Here is a 25,477-nt window from a genome sequence, read left to right as displayed (position 1 = left end):
AATAAAAAAATATGTGTGTGTATATTACATGACACAAATGTTGTATTGACCATTTAAAAGTTGTATTAATTGTTTTGTTCCTGAACTTCACCCTTCTGCATGGGATCAGTATAATCCAGATTTTTTTTTTGGATCAACTGTATTTTACTAAAAAAGTTGTAAACAACATAAACTGTTGATATGATCCAGATCAACGCCAAGATTGGATTTTGTGAATCCTTTTTTCTTTTTCTTTGAACAACCCATTTTCAAGATTTGATCCAATCCGATCAGACTACTTTTGAACAACTGGCCCTATAAGTGTTTGTTGAATTTAGACAAATCAAGTCTAAAATATGTATAAATATGAGTGTATTATAGGCTACAGATGTGCATTATTTGACCAGTTTTAAATTTGTATTAGCTTACATTCTTGTTCCTGAAATCCACCACATGAAAGTATTTCCTGGATCAGGATAATCCTGATTTTTTTGAGGGAATAAAATGTATTGAAGGTACTAATCCAGATCCAAACCAATACTGGATTACGTGATTTCAGAATCTTTATTCAACCCATTTTCAAGATTTCATCAAAACGAATAACTGGGGACAACTGGAATCTGCACTCTCAGAAAAAAAGGTACAAAAGCGGTCACTCTGGGCAGTACCTTTTCAAAAGGTTCACTTTTGTACCCAAAGGGTGCATATCGATACCTTAAAATATACCTAAAAAAAACAAAAGTGTAGCTATCTTTTGAAAAGGTAACCAGTGACAGCTACCTTTTTTTCTGAGGTGTTTGTTCTGTTCAAACAGACTTCCGGACGATTCATTTAAACATGTTTTATTTGACTATATATAAAAGATCAATCTGTTAGTTTTTCCACACCATTAGCACCTAGAAACATGACAACAACAAAAATAATTTTTACATTTTTTTAATTGTGAGTTTTAGATTTTATCCAATAAAAACACACAATGGACACCATAGTTGTCATATGAAAAACATGTTTAATTGATTGAATGGAGGGTGTATGAGAACATGGGTATGAATGAACCAGAAATAGTGGGCAAGTCATCTGTTTCTGGGTTATTATTAGTTTCCATGACAACAACAGGTAAATGACTCACAATGGAGATTAAACACGGTTAAATGACCAGCTTCCATGTCCATGTAGAGGGGAATGTTTTATGGAAGAAAACAGAAGAGATGTTTGGACAGCAAAAAAGGAGTTAAATCTACTGACGTAAACAGCATCCAAAGGCTCGTGCCGTTTGACCCATACGCGTGAGTGTGTGATGCTTTGATTGAGGTGTGATTCCCACGTCCCGCATCTCTCGGTCGTAGACACACATCGGTTCTGGATGAGAGCATTACATCACCTCCCTTCCGGACTGGAACGTTACGGTTAATTATTTAGGCTACTCAGCGAGCACGGAGACTAAAAGAACAGGGCCTTACACAAAAATGTCCGGGTTTAACGGGAGCACGGGGTTTCGCTGACAGGATAAAGAGAAGAAAAGGCGGCTCGCGTGACTGCCTCGCGCCCATTGTGTCGAGGATGTGAGGCAGCGCGAGATGCCATGGCAGCGGCGGACGCATCAGCGAACGGGTCGGAGCCGCCCGGTCTCCCGACACCAAAGGCGTTTCCCTACGAGGAGTACGAGTGCAAAATCTGCTACAACTATTTCGACCTCGACCGTCGCGCGCCCAAGATCTTGGAGTGCCTTCACACGTTCTGCGAGGAGTGCCTACACGCGCTGCAACTGTGTGAGGAGCGGCCGTGGCGCATTAGCTGCCCCGTGTGCCGCCACCGCACGTCCGTTCCGGACTATCGGATCCAGAACCTGCCCAACAACACCAAGGTCACAGAGGACTTCCCTCTGTACATCGACTCGGACCCTGTGCCTCAAGATGCCCTGCCGCCGCACCCGCCTCCGCTGCACCCGGCGCTCGTGGCGCTCAGGCGCGAGGAGGACGCGTCCATCCTCGCGGGTCACGCGACACCGTCCACCACGACGGTGTCCACCGCGACCACGCTGTCCCAGGACTCGGTCTCGCGCTACGAGAGCTGCCGCAACTGCAGGCGGCTCGCGCTGACCACCGGATGCGTGTGCGTCATCTTCTCCTTGCTCTCCATGCTCGTGCTGCTCTTCATGGGCCTCATATTCGTGCACAGCCACGGCGGGCCGCCCTCGCCCGCGGGACCTCTCTGTCTGTCGGTCGCGAGCATCCTCGCCATGGTGTCGGCGATGGTAACGTGGCTCCTCTACTGGCTCAAAGACCGACCGGAGCACGAGACGGGCCGCTCCTCTGCCACCGCTAATGCGAGCCGGAGAAACGCGTGACAGAAGATCTGCATCAAGCCCTTTCAGCTTTTATTCCTTAATAGGCAAAGTAGTTTCTTTTAATGTTACTATCAGTAAAGGCATGTATACAGTAAAACCCAACAATTTTCACTCAGAAATTGATAGTAAATTTCACAAATAATTACAAAGTAACACATTGAATTAAAACCTTTTGCTGTATTTACCACTTTGAAAACTCTTTTTTAACACTATCATATTTTCATGATTGTTATCACAACATTTTCTCTTTTGTCAAATCAACTTAGATCATTAATGCTGTTCAGATAACATAATATTTAGAGTTTCTGTTGATTAAACAAATCCCCTTTATTGTATTAACTCAAAAAATGTAATTTCAATGAACTCAAAATTTCAAGGTAACGAGGTTAATTGATTTTTTTAAGTTAATTCAACAAAATATATATATTTTACAGTGGGCTTCTAGTAACATTTCGGTTACACTTTATTTTACAGAGTCATTGTTACATGTTACATGTAGGCCTACTTACCATAGTAATAACAGTAAATTATGCATAAACACAAGTAACTAATCATAAACCAAACCCTAATCCCCTAACCCTAGAGTAAAGAACATGTTGTTATTACTCAGTACCTAAATATATAATTACACTGTAACAATGACACCTTAAAATAAAGTGTAACCAACATTTCTTATCTCACTAATTACAATAGTTTATATTTCTTTAATGATTCGTCAGAATAGCCTTCCTATTGGTTAACGTTAATTAACATTAACTAACAATGAACAATACATTTTACAGTATTTATTAATCTTTGTTAACATTAGTTAATGTTCATGTTAATTAGTTCATGTTAGCCCATTAAATAACACTTTACAATAATATGTTAACATTAGTTAATGCATTGTAACATGAACTAACTATGAGAAATATATCTTTTTTAAATAAGAGTTAATTTTAGTTAATAAAAATACAATTCCTTATTGTTTCATCATGCTAGTTCACAATGCATTACTACTGTTAATACAACCTTAGATTTTTTACACCACTTTAATACAAATTTTTGTATTAGTAGTAAATGTAGAAATGAACATCAACTAATGTTAACAAATGAAACCTTATTGTAAAGTGTTACCAACAAGATTAACAGAAACAATATTTTGATTTTAATAATGTATTAGTAAATGGATGAATTAACACTAAGATTAATAAATGCTTTAGATATCTTTTTCATTGTTAATTAATGAACCAATGTTAACAAATAGAAACTTATTGTAGAAATCTTACCAATGTTACTACAATATCTGGAATTCGCACAGGCGTCTATTCAATGCTACTAGAATAGCAAACTTCAATAACTAAAGGACTAGTATTTATAGAAGTTTCTAATGAGTTACTATTGGATCACTTACTAGTACGGGCCATTGCTTCCCTACGAGGAGTATACGAGTGGTATTTCAGCCCAAAATCTTGCAGTGCGAGGAGTGTCTGCACATGTGAGCAGCCGTGGCACATCAGATGCCCATATGCCGCCCGTACTGGATACAGAACTTGCTCGATGGAGTCCACTACGACCACACTGTCCCAGGACAGCTGAAGCAGGCGGATCCGTGTGCGTCAGCCTCTCTTCCCTGTCCATTCTTGTGCTGCTCTTCATGGCCCTCATATTCATGCACAGCCACCATCTTTTGCTCGGACACCTGTGTCAGTGGGCTTGAGAAGAACGGACTTCATGCATCCACTAAAAATCACCAATACACCTGTTGGTTGAACGTCATTGCAAAAACGGTTCTGTGAAAAACCTGTGGAGCATTTGAGCACAGCTGGCATTCGGTTTGATATTTCGTTTGTAATGCAGTGACATTCAGACTTTGGTTTTGGAGCCACAATATACAGTTCAAAAGTCTGTGAGACCACTAGCGAAAATGCATCCTCATTGTAGTTATTTAATCCAACATTTCCATTACTTATGCATTTGGCAGACACAATATTCCGATGCTCCACTTTAGACATTCTACTAACTATAACTTTGCAACTACGTTAACTTATTCTACCATCCCGAACTCTAAAGGCCCGTTCACACCAAGGATGATAACTATAGTGATAAAGATATAGAATAGCAGAGTTCACACTATAACGATAAGGGCACAGAGAAACGATATCGTTGGAATCACATTCAGAACTTGATGAATGATAAAAACAGCCAATCAGTATCCATCCTGCTTTAACATGCTCAAACATTTAAAGCTGGAGACGAAAACTGCAGAGCGCGCTTAGAATAGACAGAAAGATATAGTTCGCTAGTGTGGACGCTAATATAGTTGATGTCAGGGCTTGACATTAACTTTTTTGCTCACCAGTCACTGTGGCTAGTGGTTTTCCAAAGTTACTCAGCATTTTCACTGGCCACAATTTCGACATCGATACCATGTGGAAAATCTGCCCTATAGATTTTTTAATATTATCTCATAATTTGGCAGCAGATTTATTAGGTTGCTGTCACTTTAAGAGCTGACACACGGATCCATTATACTGTTACACATGAGTTTTCTTTCTCAACTGTTTACGTTCACCTATAACATAACTGACTGTTTACGTGAATACTCGCCAAGACCGGCATTTTGACATTAGTTTGTGTGTATTTGACTGTTTAAGCGCAATAAGCAGTGAAAAATAACTCATTATAGCACTGAGAGGCAGCTTTTTGTGCCGCAATTTGGGTGTGAGCACAAAATCTGCGGGAATGAGTACAATAATGCGAAATTCAAGCCGTGTTACACCAACAATATTCATCCGGAGCAAATGAAACGAGTGAGTGCGAAGAGGCGGGTTTGTGTGTAATTTACTACGGAGAGATCTATCGAAAAATCTATATTTTTGACATTGCACTTAGTTTATTATTCCAGATGCCTTTTTTAAAAGACTACACTTGAAAAATGTAAACTTGCAAAATTAAAAAATCTATAATTCAACCTGTCAAAGTGGCAAGTAGGAGTGACTGCGTTACACGCCACTGTTGAAATACACACGCATTTGGTGGGTGTTCATGTCAAGCCATGGTTATCGTTATAGTTAGGGCCCGAGCACAGATGGTGTGAGGACCCTATTGTAATTGCTCGGCCTATTATTATTCTTCTCCGAAATGAATCGCATTTTTGAGGGCCTAAACATGCTCGAAAATCTCATGAAACTTTGCACACGCGTCAGAAGTGGTGAAAATATATGTCTGATATGTCTAATTTCAGAATTAGGTGTGGCAAAATGGCTCCATAGCGGCACCTACAAAATTATGCGTGGTTCGCACTACGTTTCACGTACGAGTATGAAATTCTGTAGACACATGTAGCAGCCCAATACCTACAAAAAAGACCCTGGGACCAAAATCTGAAAACCCAACAGGAAGTGAGATATTTTTAAATTTCTCTGCAAATATTTTGCAGTTCTTGCCATTTCAAGACGTTGTACTTTAACAAACTCCTCCTAGAGATTTAATCAGATCATCATCATATTTGCACAGTCTAATCTAAAGGCTTGAGCGATGTTAAATTACGAAGATCTTGAGTTTTACCTGAAGGGCGTGTCCATGGCGGCCTCACAAAGTTCGATGTTTCACCATGAAACAGAAAGTTGTTGTAACTCGGGCATACAATGTCTGATCTGTCCCAAACTTTACATGTTTTATTAGAGTCCTGGCTTGAAGACATCTACATGTCAATATTCAGTTACAGTCATGGTGCCACCTGTAGGCAACAGGAAATGACATGTTTTACACTGTGGTTAACTCCTCATAGAGAATTAACCAGAACAACATCATATTTGGTCAGTATAATCTTCAGGCCTTGGTGATGTTAAATGGTGAAGATCTTGAGTTTTCGCTGAAGGGCGTGTCCGTGGCGGCCTGACAAATTCGAATGTTTCGCCTCCGGAATGAATCCCATTTTTGAGGGCCTAAACATGCTCGAAAACTCATGAAACTTTGCACACATGTCAGAAGTGGCGAAAATGTACGTCTGATATGGGTTTCAGAATTAGGCGTGGCAAAATGGCTCGATACGTAGTGCAAGGGGCACTTTGTTGAAATGCCACCTACAAATTTTCAACAAAGTGCCCTACGTTCCACGTACAGGTATGAAATTCGGTAGACACATGTAACAGCCCAATACCTACAAAAAGTGTCCTGGTGCGAAATCTGAAAAACAACAGGAAGTGAGATATGGCCCCGGGTGTGAGGGCCCTTTCATTGCTGCTTGCAGCTTTAATTATCTTTATAGTTATCGTTCTTGATGTGAACAGGCCTTAACACCTAACCCTAGCCTAACAGTCTACTACAGTCTACTAATGCTCTAATGAGAGTTGTAGTTGCAAAGTTACTTATAATTTAGTAGAATATTTAAAGTGGACTATCGAAATAACGTATACTTTTATCCAAAGCAACGTACATTGCATTCAAGCTAGCCATTTTATTAGTTACTAATGTTTTCCCTGGGAATTGACCTTGGCGCTGGTAGCATCATGCTCTACTGTTTGAGCTACAGGAATGTACTACTCGATTAGATTATCAGCAAAACTGCACAAAGTTAAATTGAAAAATGGGCCTGTGTCACAAATCTGCTCAGTGACCTAGAATTAGAGCATCATTTATTCTCTATTCTCTAAGATGTCTGTTAAAGAGCAGTTCATCTGGAATGCGTCAGCAGTGCACAAACATCGGATAAACATCTTTAAAAAGTCAGTTTTACATACTTTCTAAATCATAAACATCTTAGACGTTTTTTAAATGTCTGTTTGTGACCCTGCACCACAAAACCAGTCATAAATCGCACGGGTATATTTGTGGCAATAGCCAACAATACACTGTGTAGGTCAAAATGATCAATTTTTCTTTTATGCCAAAAATCATTAGGCTATTAAGTAAAGCTCCATGAAGATATTTTGTACATTTCCTACCTTTAATATATAAAAAATGTATCATTAGTAGTAATATGCATTGCTAAGGACTTCATTTGGACAACTTTAAAGGCGATTTTCTCAATATTTCGAGAACCCTCAGATTCCAGATTTTCAAATAGTTGTATCTCTGCCAAATATTGTCCTATCAAACCATACATCAATGGAAAGCTTATTTATTCAGCTTTCCGGTAATTATGACTGGTTTTGTGGTCCAGGGTCACATTTTCTGACAGGAAAAAATACATCTCGCAGATGAAAACGTGCACATCAAACAAACGTCTCCCGAGATGTACGTGTGCTATCAGGGATATACATCACATTTTCAGTGTGGTCTCAGACTTTTGGACCCAACCATATCACAATTTCATCATAGCAAATGAGATGTACATTTGACATTTTATTTACTGAAAATTCACTACTAAAATCTGGCAGATAAGTAACATTTCTGTGAATGGGCCAAGCAGACAGTTATCGGACGGTGATCTCAAAATGGCCACTGGGTGTTGTGATTCACTTGCTTTATCATATATGCTATTCAGTCTTTGAAAAAGTAGACCTCTTTGTTCTTATGGATCAATAGCTTTACTATGGAAATTGTGGATTTTATACCACCTCTTTGTTCTCGCTTCACCTATGCATCGCTCACGGTGAAACCGTGGTGTTTGACGACTAACTGACAATCTCTTTTTGCTATCGTCTGTGTGTGCTTTTAATGTGCATAGCATCACAGTGCATTTACCTTAGTGCTCACTTTATCAAGTCGTTCATCCGAGTTTTGTACCACAGAAACCTGTGATGCACAGTACCGATGTACCTAGAGTAGAAGTAAACAAGCTGCACGATGAACAAAAACTAGATACTGAACTATGCTTGGAAAAGAAGGTCAATCTTCGCTTGACAAAAGCTTCCTTGTTAATCAAATCAGTACTGCCGATTTCCCATTTCTACATTAAGCTATGACAAATCAGTCATTTATAAAGGGTATTTGATATGATGATGTTTCATGTAAAAAGTGTTGGTGAAAATCTCTATCTCTGTGTAAGATGTGTTAGAAAAGACGTGCACAGCGGATGAAGCAGACAGGAATCTGACACCTGAGGAGCAGCTTGAGTTTTGCTGTGTCCTTGCAGAGACAGGATGCAGCTCTAGAGAAATCAATGCTAAAGACTCACACACTGGGACTGCAGCCAAGAGGAGCTTTCGAGTGTTTACTGACCCACTTATGAAATTCTGCATCTCTCCCATAGGTCATTTGTCTTGATGTCACAAACTTATATATTCATCCAGCTAACTGTGGCTTGTTAACTTCGGTGCAAAACACATTCTAACTAGGCTGCTTTGCCATAATGAATATTGTTCAACTGATCGTTTTAGATGCTTTTATGACGAAGATTAACGACACTTGATGCCCTGAACATCTGTAATGCCCTGAACATTTCCTTCAATTAAGGTGCGGTCACATTTCCCGTAGTTCGGCGAAATTTCGCTTGCTTATTCCAATCAGAGTTTGTATGATCGCACGTACGTTTTTCGCCAGTGTATAAAACAAATTAAAAAGGAGATTGCAACTTTTTCATCTTGCAATTCTTTTTTTTTCTCAGAATTTCATTATATAAAGTCACAATTCTTTTTTCTCGCAATTGCAAGAGTATATCTCGCAATTCTTACCTTTTTCTCGCAATTGCGAGTTTACATCTCGCAATTCTTAGCCTTTTCTCAAAATTGCAAATGTACATCTCGCAATTGTGAGTTTGTCTCGCAATTCTTACTTTTTTGTCACAATTGCAAGTTTACATCACGCAATTCTTAGCCTTTTCTCAAAATTGCAATTTTACATCTCGCAATTCTTCCTTTTTTCTCGCAATTCTTCCTTTTTACTCGCAATTGTGAGTTTTTCTCGCAATTCTTCCTTTTTTCTCACAATTGCAAGTTTATGTCTCGCATTTCTTACCTTTTTCTCGAAATTGCAATTTTAAATCTTGCAATTCGTACTTTTTTCTCGCAATTGTGAGTTTGTCTCGCATTTCTTACCTTTTTCTCGCAATTGCAAATTTACATCTCGCAATTCTTACTTTTTTCTTGCAATTGTGAGTTTGTCTCGCAATTCTTACTTTTTTCTCACAATTGCAAGTTTATGTCTCACATTTCTTACCTTTTTCTCACAGTTGCTAATTTACATCTCGCAATTCATTTTTTCTCACAATGGCGAATTTACATCTTGCAATTACTTTTTTTCTTGTAATTGCGAGTTTACATCTCTCAATTCTTACCTTTTTCTCACAATTGCAAGTTTATGTCTTGCAATTCTTACCTTTTTCTCGCAATTGAGTTTACATCTTGCAATTCTTTTTTTTGCAATTGCGAATTTAAGTCTCGCAATTCTTACCTTTTTCTCGCAATTGTGAGTTTACATCTCGCAATTTGTAGCTTTTTCTCGCAATTGCAAGTTTGTATCTCGCAATTTAAACTTTTCTTGCAATTGGGAAATGTATATTATATATAAATATATATAAAAAGTCGCAATTACCTTTTTTATTTTTTATTCTGTGGCGGAAAGATTCTATACGATCATTTCGGTGAAAAAGTTCCCTGGAATTCGCTCGTTCAACTTAGTCGTGTGAATTCGCTGTGCTGACCATCAGAAACCTGCTTGTTTTCAAAGTGACCTCTGTGTGAGCTGTGCTTCATACATCTTTACGCTATTGACACTAAACAATGTTTTTTTCCCACACAAAATTTCGCTAATGTGACCGCAGCTTTAAGGCCATTCTCTTTATAATGGAAAACAAATCATATTCTCTTTAAGGGGATAGTTCACCCAAAAATTTTAATTCTATCATTTACTCACCCTCATGTCATTCCCAAATCCTGTCACTTTATCTGTGGAACACAAAAGGAGAAATATTTTATATATATATATATATATATATATATATATATATATATATATATATATATATATATATATATATATATATATATATATATATATATATATATATATATATATATATATATATATATATATATATATATATTATCAAGCTCCAAAAAAGACAACAACAATCATGAGGGTGGGTAAATCATTTTCATTGAACTATTTCTTTAAATTAGCTCTTATGTGCCTTTCCTTTTTATTTATTGATTTATTTGTTGGAAGAATTGAACATTTTTAATAGGAATTATTAAGTGAATTTTATATGAGCTTACTCTTTGATATTTGATAAAGTTGTGCTGTTGTAGGCAAATGTGATGGATCAAAACAGGTCTGCCCTCTGCTGGTGGACAAGTGTAGTGATGCAGTCATTTGTGTGTAGTAATGTGAGGTTTGCTTACATTTTTTGTAAGGAAGGTTTATAAAATGAATGTGGGGGTATTTGAATCATTGCAGCAGTGATTTAGACATGCAAAGGTTATGTTCTTGAGTGTTAAAGAAGTAAACAGCCATTAGCTGCTGTTAAACTGTGCCGTTGAATTCAACACTTGTACAGAAAGTATAGTGTAGTGCAGTAGTGTTATGTAGACACCAGCTTCACAGCTCCTCCTGCCATTCTGTCGGGCAAAATATATGTCATGTTACTTTACACAATGACCTCGATTTGCTTCTTTTACTGCCAATTTTTTCTTATCCCTGCTGAAAAGACAAAATGCACACACTGTTCAAAAGTGTGGGAATACATTTAGTAAATACATTTATGTTACAAAGATTTCTATTACAAATACACGCCATTCTTCAACATTATATTCATCAAAGAATCCGGGAATAAAAGTAACAAATCAGCTACAGCTAATGATTTCTGAAGGATCATGTGACACTGAAGACTGGAGTAATGATGCTAAATAAATTCAGCTTTGATCACAGGAATAAGTAACATTTTACAAAATATTCAACAAGAAAAAAGTTACTTTAAATTGTAAAAAAAATATATAAAAAAATTGTATTAAATAAATGCAGCCTTGGTGAGCAGAAGAGATTTCGTTCACAAGCAAATCTCACCAATCCCAATTCTTTTGAACAGTAGAATAAGATGACGATGATAAACTGCTGGTTAGGGCTTGTCTATCGGGAAAATGCAGGGTTTTTGTGAAGCTGGTGGACCAAGGAAGTCTTGCTGGTTTAGCTAGTTAAGAAGCCTGGAAGGGAAACACCAGCATCCCATACTGGGACCCAAAACTCAATCCATGCTGGTCTCTTCAACAGGGATGAGGATAAGGAGAGGAGATATCTTGTACTCTGTCCTGGTCCAGATGCTTCATAGATGTGAGCCTGAAAAGGAAACGTGCGTTTAAACCAAACTGTAAAGAATGATATTGACGATCAAAATGTATATCAAAATGATTTTCCATACTATTGAGTGTGACTCCCACTCGTTCAAATGGTATACCGCTATCGCTGTGACTGTGTGGACCATCAGGCCTGATGTGCACTCATTAAACAGTATATGTCTGTTTGTCCCGCACACACTGGCCCAGTGACTGCACGGCACTTTCCTGAACCCAGTGTTACTGCCTGGGACGACTATACTTCCCTTAATGCACTCCAGCCCTCTTAGTAACACTACATAGGGACATGGGCTTTGTACACAGCCCTTATATACTCTGTGATATGTTTATTAGAGATTAGGAAATGTGTGTTTTTACTATTAAGCCTCAATAATTGTTGTGAAATCTGTTTGAATTGTATTTGCACATTTGTTTACATACAAGAACTCACCTCTCGGTTGGCTAATAAATGAGAAAAATGCAGAAAATGGCTGTTGTCAAGAAATGTATATTGTTTTATATAAACAACCTGAAATTACTGCATATGTGTGCATGTGTAAACATTCAATATTTTATTCCTAGTAACATTTACATGTTACTGTGAATAAAATATTGAGCTTTTTCTTAATAGATGATCAATTCGATGTTTTCAGAAAACCACTTTCACCACTTTATTCAACTATACACTGATATTGACCTGTAATGATCTTGCATCAAATTGTGATTATTACTATTATACACAAAATCCAGACTTACAATTATATGATCAGTAAGTCATCAAAATAAGTTAAAGGCACACTATGTAGTTGTTCGCCGCTAGAGGTTGCCTATTCAAAACAAAAGCGTAGCTTGATGACACGAGATTGAGCGCAGAATCTTGGGAGTTGTCGTCTTCACCTCTACAGCCGGTGGAAAAGAATCCAAGTAGTGCTCACAGCAGAGCATCTGGAGCTCAAGGGTGGAGCTTAACCTCTTTAATGGGTGGAGAGATAGGTTATGGGTAGGGTTAGGGTGTGGTCAGGCGATGCAGCTCCACCTATCATGCCCACAGTAGGTCAAGAGAGGGGAGAGCTGGAGCTCCAGAGAGGGATGGGGGAGGGGGGGGGGGGGCACTGGAGGTAATGGCTCTGCAGTGAGTAGCCTCTCAAAGAACCGGGATGGGAAGCGGGCAGAAATCATATTCATGGATGAGATTATTAACGTTACTGTATTATGAAGCAGAGCAGGGCCGAGTGCTGTGGGAGCTGAACGAGGCCGCTGGAGCGATTGCTAATGAGAGACAAGCGCGACACACGGCTCGACAGCAGCGGAGCTTTTATTATGCCATAGTCGCCGCTTCCACTTCTTCCGCTCATGTATATGTGGGGTAACTAGAGTTGGGGGACTTGGACTTGGACTCGGACTTGCGTCCGGACTTGAGTCCAATTTTGAATGAACTCGGACTTGTCACGCACCCGGGTGAATTTGTACTCGGACTTGACACGGACTTGGACATTTTGGACTCGGAAAATATCCCGAGTGCAGTCGAGTCCGCGTCATGTGTAACAACAAAACTGGCATAAAACTAAGATAAGAAATTTGATTTTACTGCACCACACCGGCAGTCAGCAGTAGCATCATCTTATGCTTGCAGACGACACACACATCACACACTGGATCGCAATGCGTGTTTAGGACAATGTCTTCAAAGTCAGCAATCATTTGTTTTGGTTTTGAAAATCATAAAGAATTTATTTGCAAGAAATCCAGAAAAAAGAAGCACTCTGCGGATTGCAAATCAACTGATGTGTCTGGCACGACTTTCTACCGACATGTTCAAAGAAAACCTAGAGAAATGTAAGTTGCTTATTATAACTTTTAATACCAACTTAAATCCAAATAACTTAGGTCTGGGTGATATGACGATATATATCGGATTTTTGTGTGCATACTGTGGATGTCACAATTCTTAATATAATATTGAACCGTTCGGTACGGCATTCACGGTTGAATATCTTGAATACACGCTTGTGAATTGCGTTTTTTTTTCTTTTCGTTTTTGCATTTAATTAATTATTTTTTTTTTTTCTCCGTTTTAAATGTTTCTCTCAGTTTATTTTGACTCTGTTTGAGTGTGCCTGTGAGTCTACGCACTGATATGAGCAAATATCCAATCATATGCACTAAAGTTAGGGGGTGTTTAGTCACGCTTGCAATGCTGGTGTCAGAGAGTTATACTCACGGAACACTATAGTTATTCACAATCACGAAAGTTCATTATTTGCATGCGTTTTAAAGCCTTGCTGGTTAAACGTTTCATTTGCGTGCTTGTGCACTGTGTTAACATGCGCTGAGCGCGCGCACTAAAAGCCTGTCAAACACACTTGATTACTGGACTAAGTAGTCTTACTGCACTAATACTGTCAAATACACACAAGGTTAACATAAACACAGTAAGTTATGTCTAAAGTGAAAGTAAAATCGGCGTGTGTCTGTATATTAGATATGTAGGGGTCTTACATTGACAGCAGCGCAGCCTAGTGAACATGCTGCCACTTGTCCTTAAAGGGACAGTTCACCTCTAAAATGATGTCATTATTTACTCACTCTAATTTTGTTCCAAACCTGTATTAATTTCTTCTGTTTAACACAAACAGTTGAATGGTAGCCATTGACATCCATATTATTATTTCCTACAATGGGACCAACTGTTTGGTTTCCGACATTCTCCAAAATATATTTTATGTCCAACAGAAGAAAGAACTTTATTCAGTTGTAAAACAACTTGAGTGTGAGTAATCGATGACAGAATTTTCATTTTTGAGTGAACTATCCCTTTAATGTTATTAAAACAACAAAAGACAAAGAGAAAATTACTCACTCACTCCTGACTAACTTTAGTAAATTTAATAAGAATCACTGTACATGTAATACAGTGAAGTTTGTTTTATTTTACATTTAATTGTTTTATTCAATTTCTATAGTATTTATTCTTACTTGAATAGTCCTACTTGAGAAAATATATCATTATCGTGAAGTAAGATTTTAGTATCGCCCACCCCTAAACATTAGCATTTGGTGATACCAGAGGCATTAAATAATTGAAATACAATAAAACAGGTTAATTTGTGTTTTTCTTGCACTTGTAATAATACAAGTTCTACATATATCTATGTCCATTCTATTGTTTGAAACCATTTTTGATTGGAAACTAGCTGATCTGTTGACAAAAGAAAAATGTTAAATGGCAATGGCTAGATGTAATAGTGGTATTTTTTGTTACATTTTATATTGCCATTGGTTTAATGGGTTGAAAGGTTAAAATATTAATAGAAGATAAAAATGTACAATAGCAATTTCTAATCTTTTTTCAATTTAATTACACTCTGGACTCGACTTGGACTCGGTCTGGTGGACTCGACTCGGACTCGGTCGATAAGAACTCGGACTTGAGTCCAACTCAGCCTCTTTTGGACTCGGACTTGGACTCAGACTTGATTGTTTAAGACTTGGACTTGACTCGAACTCGACAAAGGTGGACTCGGACCCAACACTAGGGGTAACGCAGCGCTGTTTTATCATATTACATACACTCACCTAAAGGATTATTAGGAACACCTGTTCAATTTCTCATTAATGCAATTATCTAATCAACCAATCACATGGCAGTTGCTTCAATGCATTTAGGGGTGTGGTCCTGGTCAAGACAATCTCCTGAACTCCAAACTGAATGTCAGAATGGGAAAGAAAGGTGATTTAAGCAATTTTGAGCGTGGCATGGTTGTTGGTGCCAGACGGGCCGGTCTGAGTATTTCACAATCTGCTCAGTTACTGGGATTTTCACGCACAACCATTTCTAGGGTTTACAAAGAATGGTGTGAAAAGGGAAAAACATCCAGTATGCGGCAGTCCTGTGGGCGAAAATGCCTTGTTGATGCTAGAGGTCAGAGGAGAATGGGCCGACTGATTCAAGCTGATAGAAGAGCAACTTTGACTGAAATAACCACTCGTTACAACCGAGGTCTGCAGCAAAGCATTTGTGAAGCCACAACACACACAACCTTGAGGCGGATGGGCTACAACAGCAGAAGACCCCACCGGGTACCACTCATCTCCACTACAAATAGGAAAAAGAGGCTACAATTTGCACAAGCTCACAAAAATTGGACAGTTGAAGACTGGAAAAATGTTGCCTGGTCTGATGAGTCTCGATTTCTGTTGACACATTCAGATGGTAGAGTCAGAATTTGGCGTAAACAGAATGAGAACATGGATCCATAATGCCTTGTTACCACTGTGCAGGCTGCTGGTGGTGTAGCCTAATGGTGTGGGGGATGTTTTCTTGGCACACTTTAGGCCCCTTAGTGCCAATTGGGCATCGTTTAAATGCCACAGCCTACCTGAGCATTGTTTCTGACCATGTCCATCCCTTTATGACCACCATGTACCCATCCTCTGATGGCTATCCTACCCATCCTAAACATGGACAAAGTAAAATAAAAAGAAAAAAGTTGGACATTTGATGGAGTATTTCTGTGCCAAAAATACTCCTTCTGGTTTCTCATAAGTTTCGGAAAGTTTTTTTTCGAGTATGGGTATATGTGATGTCAGATGGGGTGGAATGTCCTTGTACGGGCCGTACGGGCTCTTCTCCCAGCAAGCCGGCTGCGCTGCAGTCACAGGACTTCACGGAATCAACAATGTCACCAAAGCAAGACAACCCTGCACAGCTTCCCAAAGAACCCAGCATTAATGGGACAGTGGATGGAGTTTGTTTTTCTGGAGCAGGAGTTGTGCAAGTGTTTGTTTGTTCCCTGAATTTCGGCGACGATGGTTATAAACAAGGTACAGTTCACCTCCGGATTTGTAGCTCGCCTAATGCTGAAAGATGGAGCAATCCCAGCGATTAAGGTTCATGGTCGTGTGTTGGTAGCAGGCGGTGAGTAAAATTGCTTCAAATGTCTGTGTTGTTAGCTATCGATTCCATTGTTTTTCTATGTAAACATAGCTCAACGCAATAGCTGCGCACGCTCGTCATTCTTTAGCTCCGCCCGAACGATACGCCTTCAGCCGCTCGGCTTTTTTCGGAAAGACTTGGTACAGCATATCTTTCTTTTATAAAAAATAATAAAACTAAAGACTTTTCGGAGATATGAAAGATGTAATACTACTCTATACGTACTCAAGATTGACATGAGATTGACTGAAAATTAGTGTTTCATTTACACTATAAATAATAGTATAATTTGCTGTGTATGTTAATAATAATGCAATGGAGAGAGCGAGTTTGTGAATGAGACTTTAATGCGCACTTCTGCTTTGTTTGTTCAACTCTTACGGTGATTTTTTTTTTTTTTTTTTTGAGTGAAAAACGATGTAATAAACTTCATAAAGCATCAATAAAGTTTGGCCATCATTCAGACAGGGTCCGCTACATTCTGTGTCCAAAAACAACTTAGGATAAGGTGTTCACACTGACAGCTGTCATTGTAAGACTGTTAGCAATGCCGTTTGTTTGTCCGAGTTAGCAACAGTATCTAAGGGGGGCGGGGCTTATCAATACAGTTATACGTTTTGTGCCCCAAGGAACAAAATTGTACCTCTACAGTACCTTTTTTTCTGAGAGTGTGCGCCTGCGTAAGAGTAAATAGCTTTCCGTACGAGCTGGTGGCAGTTTCTGTTTTCGTTATTCAAAGCGGGAAACCGGAAGAGCTACCCTGTATACCCTAAACAAAGCACCGCATAATCTCGCTCACCACAGATGGTCACTTCTGTTTTTTTCGCTAGCAGAACAGCCAATCAGAACGATCAGATGGCCCGACAAGTGCCGACGTCGATTCATCATGTCGAATCGGCTGAAAAATAGCCGATGAAGACCAACGTCAGCCGACGGTGTGGAACACACAGAGAAAACTTAGTTGGCCGACACACAAAAATTGCCCGATGGCTGACCGTCGGCTTGGTGTGTTCCAGGCTATAGGTGACGGATGGACACTGTCCATGTCCTGGTTAAAATAGCTTATTTCTCTGGATTTAAACATTCTTGGAAACATTTGGGATAAGTACACAAGTCAACAAAATATATAACACTGTTCTATTGTTTTTTGAAAATATTTTAATCCAAAAATCTTACATATTGTGCCTTTAAGCAATTTTCAACTTGCTAGAAGTTATACAAGATTCATTCATTTTTTAAAGTCAGTTTAAGGAAATTTCAGTGGAAATGACTTAAAGATCCAAGTTGATTGTACTTATAAATTTAACACAGCGACTTTTTTGTACAGTGAGCATGGCAATGAATGATAAATGTTTCTAGTATACCTGAATAAGTGTCTCAGTAGGGTATCTCCACGACATCGCCCTCCATGCTGCTTTCCCTGGAGCTCCGGGATGCTTGTGGCAGTAAATGCAGGACAGATGATCTTATTCTGAAGTTGTCTTTGGAGAGGATTTACGTTTTTCTCTCAGTGAACCCCATCTAATTGAGGTTAAAAGGGTGGTGACCTTCCTCAGGCTGGACAAGACAGATCACAAGACAAATGACACAAACAACACTGTTCCAGAAGTTCATTGTGTGTTCATTCTTTTACAGGTTTATACTTTTTTTCCATTCTTTGACAAAACTGGCAAGTCTAATTTTAATGGCAGTTTTGACTCAACATCAGGTTATGTTGTAGGGCGATCTCAGTTAGGCTACATAAAACTAGATTTCTTTGTCTTCCATTACGCTTAAATTTAAAAACCGATTCGAATTATTTTGACAATATTTGCTAAGAGAATATAGATATTTGACCCTTGATAATATAACTAATTAAGCTCTCGTCAGAGCGCACTTCTGCTCGAGATCTGTTCTCCGAAAAATGGATTCGACACGCGGATCCGGTGTTTCAAAAGGCATGTTCCCCATTCCCCCTTTCCAACCAATCACCTTCTGTTTTTGAAGTTTAATGCTGAATAAACCCTTGAAATAACCCAACGTGTATTCTAAAGAAAACTCTTATGTGGGCTATATTTTACATCATGTAATAAATTAGGATTTTCCAAATGAAAGTAGGCCTGCAAAATAAATGCATCATATTTTTATTCTCCTATTTGAATCCGTCTGGTTACATTTTGGAACCTTCATTTTCAACGAAACGTTCTGTGAATGCACGACATTTAGGAATATACACTTTATTTTTTAATATTGTTACAGTGCATGTTATTATGTAACTAAGTACTGTGTAATAATAATTAACTACATGTATAGGGTTAGGGTTAGGATTGAGGTTTGTTTTAGGGTTAGTTTCATGTAATTATGCTTAATTTATAACTGCAACATGACAAGGACACTAAAATAAATAAATAACTACACTAAAGACACTAAATAACTCTGTAAGTGTAGAAATATGAAATGATTTAGGGCCTACAGCAGGTACATATATAAAGAAAATGTATGAATCTGACAGGAAAATAATGCAATAAAATAATCGTAAAATAATGCAATTGATACATCGAATAGAAACTCATTAACAAACAGGCACACACACGCATTCATTGTTAACTTCTCCATTATTGGGTCGGTGTCTCCAGGGTCCAGGCTATTTGGCGTTGATTTAACTTTTTAAGTAAGAGAGAATAATCGAGTGTTTTGCACGTGAAAGGACCCCCGTTTCCCCCGCGTGTTTCCCTCCCGCGTGCGCCCCATTGTCCCCGCGCGCAGGCAGAAAGAAAACATTTGAAGTTTCTTTTTAGTCCAACAAAAGAGCCACATGTCATTGAAGTCACTCTGTGTGTGTGTGTGTGTGTGTGTGTGTGAGAGAGAGAGAGAGAGAGAGAGAGAGAGAGCTGAGAGAGTTAAATCGGAGTCAATCATAAGTAAATAACTTATTTTTTTCATTTAAATTGCTTAACTCTTTTTTTCTGTTTTTAATTTATGGCATTATCGTTGCACTGCCAATACGTTATAATAAAACATGTTTCGAGATTTTATTATGGCTATAGCCTATTTATATTTACTGTTTTTGAAGTAGCCTAATATTTAGATCATATTTAGATACAATTTAGTCATACATCATACATCCATTAGTCGCTGAAATATCTTTGATGTCCACTTTGGAACGCTCAGAAAGCAAAAGTGTCCTTCTTCGACCAATCAGCTCTCGGGTTCGGGATCCCGAGGACCAATCAGAACGCGCTGTTCGAGTACTAGACAAGGAGGGCTCTGCAAACTCATAAATGTCTCAGTAGTTTGAGAACTCGCGCTCATCCCGAACGTCTGCTAATAACAATAACGCGGCGATTATAATTATCGTCGCATAATGAGAACAACGACGAAGGACCACAAATGAGGAGAGACCGCATCTAAAGTCTGAAACTTTTCATTGAATCCCCTACTTTCAATTTTCCTCGAGGGATACAAAAAGATCATTGGAGTTTATTGGAGTTTTTGGATCGTGGAATATTTACATGCATTTTTAAGCCCTGGTGGTTTGTCTAAAGTGCACTCGACAATGAACGGCTTGGCAGGGACCGTTCCCAGGATGATGCGTCCATCTCTCTCTCAAAACTATCCCCGCACCGGCTTCCCTATGGAGGGTAAGATGGGCTACATTAGGTTACATTAAAATATGCACATTCAAATATTTTAATTTAAAAGTAGAAATTTGAGCCAAAACTTTTTGTGTGTGGATATTTTGGGTTGCATGAGTGCTGAAAACGGTGGTTATTTTTCTAAATGTGTTTATTTTTTATTTTTATTTAGCCAGTAGGCTATGCTTTTGTTAACATAGGCCTACACATATTTTGTTATAATATTAAAAGCCTCAATTGTATTATGTAATAAAAAAAAATGAAATAAAAATAAGCTCTGTAGTGATTCTTTGGATTAGCAAATAACCCTTCTTATTAAGAAACAATACGCATTTCATTGTATTTGGTGCTTGAGGTTCAAAGTGCTTGATGTTAGATTATTAGATGACTAATGTGTGTTTCTGTTTCTCAAAAAAAAAAAAAGTAGGCCTATGCAAGTCTGGCTGTTTAATTGGAATCATTATTTGTATGTGTTTTCATCAGATTTGTTTCCTTTGAACTCTTTCGCATAATTCCTGGCATTTCTATTTTGTTTTATTTATGTAGGCCTAAATAAATTCTAATTAAATTTAAAATAGCATGGAAAAACTGGGAATTGTAACCATTTTGCACCAATTTAATTTGACGGTAACACTTTATTTTAGTGTCCTTGTTACTCGTTACATGTAGTTACTGTAGTAATAACTATAAATTATCCAGAATTGCATGCAACTAACCCTAAACCAAACCCTATTCCTAATCGTAACGTGAAGGCTAGTTAATTATTATTATTAGGCTATACAGTAGCCTACTTAAATTTACATAATTGCACTGTAACACGGGCAGCTTAAAATAAAGTGTAACCCCTAAAACTTTAAAGCATCAATTACACTGATGTTTTTAGGGCAACACGAATTATGCAGGGAATTAAGTGCACATGCACGTTCTTCCTTATACTTCAGTTATTTAGGGATAAATATATACATGCATAATTTTTTCTATCATGTTTCTGCATACTTCAATGACCGTCTCTGACATCATTTGAGTTTGCTTCGATGCAGTTTCAACTCCGATGGGTCAGGGTCGAGTCAACCAGCTCGGAGGAGTTTTCATTAACGGCCGGCCTCTACCGAACCACATTCGGCATAAAATAGTGGAGATGGCCCATCACGGGATCCGGCCCTGCGTGATATCCCGCCAGCTCAGAGTCTCTCACGGATGCGTCTCCAAAATACTGTGTCGGTACCAGGAGACTGGGTCCATCCGGCCTGGAGCTATCGGCGGGAGTAAATGCAAGGTGAGGCCCTGAAGTGCGGATTCAACTATTGCAGCTGGGCGTGCAGGAATTTTTGTGATCAAACTCAAAAACAACAGGTCGGCCGAAAACGCTGACTTTATGAAATAATATAGGGTATTCGAACTTAACCAGGCACCTTGTTGACTGTTTTTTTTATTATTATTTTTATATTATTATTATTATTATTTCTTAACAGACTACATCTCCAGATGTGGAGAAGCGCGTTGAGGAATATAAACGGGAAAACCCCGGAATATTCAGTTGGGAAATTCGGGATAAACTGCTCAAAGAGGGAATTTGTGACCGGAACAACGCACCATCAGGTATGGGATATCATTAAATGGGCTATACGAAGGACAGTGTGCGAATTATTTATGCTACTGACATTTATGGTTTTAAAAAAATAATTAATTATTTCCACAAGTTCAACTATAGGCTACAACTAGGCTTATCTTAAAGACAAAACAAAAAAGTAAAAAAAATGTCTTGTGAAAAAAATAATAATTATGTTTTGTCAATGTAGGCCTACACGTGCGTTTAATCGTTTAATGTTTTCAACATTTTAACTAGGCTAACAAATCTTTCTTCACGCGCAATAATTAATTTGTTTTCTAACTTTTGTGGTTGCTAAAACGTTTGTGAACTTTGTTAAAATGTTTAACAATAAGAGCACTTACACATTCGGTTCAAATTTTGTTTAGTGAGTTCATTAAGCCGCATCATGAGAGGCAGATATGGCGGTGTCGAGGAGGAGGAGGAGGAGGATGAAGAGGACATCGAAAAGCGCGAGCAAGAAGAACACGCCCGCAGGAGCCGCCACAGTATTGAAGGGATTCTAGCAGACAGATGTGAGTGGATCCTACACACTTTTTATAGCCAACATTGCACCCTCATGTCATTCCAAACCCGTACAAATTTTGTTCAACTTCAGAACCCAAATGAAGATCTTTTTAATGAAATCGGAGCGCATTCTGTCCTTCCATTGACAGCTATGCAACTTCCACTTTGATGCTTCAAAAAAAGTTAATAAAGAGATCCTAACATAGGCTATAAATTGAGCCATTTCGTCCAACTTTTCTGAACAGATTGAACAGATTGAATTTAGGCTTTTCTTCACATATAAACATTGATCAGTGAACATAAACAGAAGCTTGAGCATGCTTGACGCACAAGAACAAACCTTATTGGTTCTTGTGAAAGCTCAAATGTGCTGCGTAACACAAGAATGGACCTCATTGGTTCTTGAGGGAGCTCAAACGTGATGCGTAACACAAGAATGAACCTCATTGGTTCTTGCCGAAGCTCAAACCTGCTGCGTAACACAAGAATGAACCTCATTGGTTCTTGAGGAAGCTCAAACGTGCTACGTAACACGAGAATGAACCTCATTGGTTCTCGCTGAAGCTCAAACGTGCTGCATAACACGAGAATGAACCTCATTGGTTCTTGATGAAGCTCAAACGTGATGCGCAACACGAGAATGAACCTCATTGGTTCTTGCGGAAGCTCAAACGTGATGCGTAACATGAGAATGAACCTCATTGGTTCTTGCAGAAGCTCAAACGTGCTGCGTTACACGAGAATGAACCTCATTGGTTCTTGCAGAAGCTCAAACGTGCTGCGTAACATGAGAATGAACCTCATTGGTTCTTGCTGAAGCTCAAACGAACCCGAGAATGAACCTCATTGGTTCTTGCAGAAGCTCAAACGTGCTGCGTAACACGAGAATGAACCTCATTGGTTCTTGCGGAAGCTCAAACGTGATGCGTAACATGAGAATGAACCTCATTGGTTCTTGCAGAAGCTCAAACGTGCTGCGTAACACAAGAATGAACCTCATTGGTTCTTGCAGAAGCTCAAACGTGCTGCGTAACACGAGAATGAACCTCATTGGTTCTCACATGTCAAGCAAGCATGCTTGAGTTTCCATTTACCACAGCCGATGTGTGTGTTGATGAATGTTTATGTTCACATACAAACAGATTCCAGTCAGAACTGTGGCAGGATCGTAACTGATCTGGAGTTGTTTGATAGATGTGCCTCTAACAAATTGAAAAATAATGATATTTATTATATTTAATAAATGGCTCATTTGGTTTAGGGCCTATAATGGTGATTACAACTATAAAGGTTCCCATCACTTGGCATTGGTCAGCCAGTAACAAAAGAAGAAATGACACTACCAGTCTAAATTGTTTTCTAAATGTGCTTAAACCGACTGTAAAAAAATATGGACGTAGTGTCCGTGACGTCACCCATAGGATTCTGATGAGCCGTTCTGAAGCGCAAAGTAGGGTCGAGCTGGCCGTTGCCATCTTGTCAGCGCGTCACTCCTGGATAACAGAAAATGGGCAAAAAGGCGGGACGTGGGTGGAGCTGAGGTGATGCGATGACTAACAGACAGCAGATAAATGGCTATCCACCTGTCACTCGAAGTGGCCACGCCCTTAATTATGCAGAACTTTAAGGCTTTATATAATGTAAATGAACGAGTTATAAAAAAATTCACCCCCCTCACAGTTGTCATGAAGGGCAAAATTAGCCGTATAGACCAAAACCACAATTTGTCCCAGACTGTAAAATTTTTTTAATCTGCTGTAAAGTTGGGCATTTTAACATGAGGCTCAATGAGATTCTGCCCCCTTCTGGAGCCTGTCTCTAGTGGCCAGTCTATGAATTGCAGTTTAAGTCACTTCCGTATTGGCTTCAAAAGAAACTGCGGGAGGTTGCCGCTTGGCTTAAACATGCTTGAAAAGCTTTGGACATTAATATAAATGGTGTTGTATGAATTTATCTGCCCAATTTATAAATGGACAAACACAACAAGTGTCCAGGATACACGTGAAATCCTTCAATAGTGTTAATGGGATCCCAGGATTCCCCTCATGAAGTTAGTTGAGAGATGCAAAAATGCATAATCATAATATTTTATATTTGTGTTGTTTCATAGTATTAATGACTTTACTATTATTCTAAAATGTGGAAAATATGCATAATAAACATTGAGTAGTCCAAACATTTGATTGGTAGTGGATATAATATTTAAATAACAGAAATGTGTATTCATTTTTAAGTTTTTGTCTTCTCATTAAAATGAGTCAGATTAAGTAATAAATAATAAACAGACAAATATTATGGCAACAGGAATGAAGGGAGTGGGAGACAAAAGCCACAGATCGAGTTAAACATTGGAAATCTTGGAAAAGAAGGTTTAATTTGGCCGCAATGATAGATTCATTCTGACAATGAGGATCTTTTTGAAGTTCTGCAGTTCAAATAATAATAAAAAATAACTTGTATATAAAAGAAAAGAAAGACTTTTGTCTTCTGTGGAACTCTGAAGGATACATTATTAAAACAGACTTATCATAAATAGGCTATTAATATATGACAACACATGAATTGTTAAGAGGACAGGACAGCTGTACCATTTACTGTGTGAAGAGGCCTTAGAGAAATCAAAAGCTGATGAAAAATAGTGTAGTCTATTTTTGCTGGAGTGACTGATGTTTTGCTGTTCTGTAATGATATTTAATGAGCTAACAGCGTGTCCCTGCGTGACTAATTAAGGTGAACGTTATTTGACTGCCACCAATGCCCTGCTAAAACCACTTCAGCTCCCTAAATAATACTGATCGGGATGCAATGTCACACTTAATGGCGACGGGAGTTTATTAAAGGCTATTTCGGTCAATAGGGACCAGTGTTCTCCTCGGCTGTTCCTTCATGGCCCGGAGCGTCAGTCACAATGGGGGCGAGCCTCTCGTCATGCGCGCTGCCACAAAGCCCGTCCGTCACGCTCTGCCCGTCTCGCGATCCAAGAAAGACGAGTTGCCCGAGCCGATTAAATCAGGCTCTTTATTTGAACTTCACTTTCATCTAGCCAATGAGTCAAACACGCCTCGCTCTTTTTTCTCCTCCGTCCTCCCCATGCCCCGTTCTACCTCTCTTGGCCTGCGGCGCATTTTCGGGTTAATATCTGTGGGCCGTTGTCTGTCCGTTCCATTCCCACCATCGCCCCTCCTTCTCCGGGAGACACAGACAGGCAAGTTGAGTTCAGTATTTACACCCTTCTTTTGAACAGGCAACAGCTTGATTCCTGAACCCTTTCCTTCATACTGTCTCCATATT

General features: G+C 38.8%; 2 protein-coding genes across 2 annotated transcripts in view; both read left to right on the top strand.

The window, feature by feature from the left end:
• Positions 1-1,561: 1,561 nt before the first annotated feature.
• Positions 1,562-2,326, top strand: rnf228 (ring finger protein 228; the record flags this gene model as incomplete). Its single annotated transcript, XM_079822983.1, has 1 exon — positions 1,562-2,326. One exon carries the CDS (start codon positions 1,562-1,564, stop codon positions 2,324-2,326), a length of 765 nt encoding a protein of 254 aa, XP_079679109.1.
• A 17,415-nt stretch (positions 2,327-19,741) lies between these two features.
• The window catches only part of pax3b (paired box 3b), a 34,378-nt gene continuing 28,642 nt past the window's right edge, over positions 19,742-25,477 (top strand). Inside the window, exons 1-4 of the mRNA XM_079823854.1 lie at positions 19,742-20,076; positions 21,111-21,346; positions 21,543-21,669; positions 22,048-22,194. Coding sequence (XP_079679980.1) covers positions 19,992-20,076; positions 21,111-21,346; positions 21,543-21,669; positions 22,048-22,194 — 595 coding nt within the window. The 5' untranslated portion in view covers positions 19,742-19,991. The remainder of the gene's footprint in view (positions 20,077-21,110; positions 21,347-21,542; positions 21,670-22,047; positions 22,195-25,477) is intronic.

The sequence above is a fragment of the Gobio gobio genome, assembly GCF_949357685.1.
Source record: "Gobio gobio genome assembly, chromosome: 8".
NCBI classification, from domain to species: Eukaryota; Metazoa; Chordata; class Actinopteri; order Cypriniformes; family Gobionidae; genus Gobio; species Gobio gobio.
The sequence above is the reverse complement of the archived record's forward strand: the minus strand, read 5'-3'. Positions and strand labels throughout refer to the sequence as shown.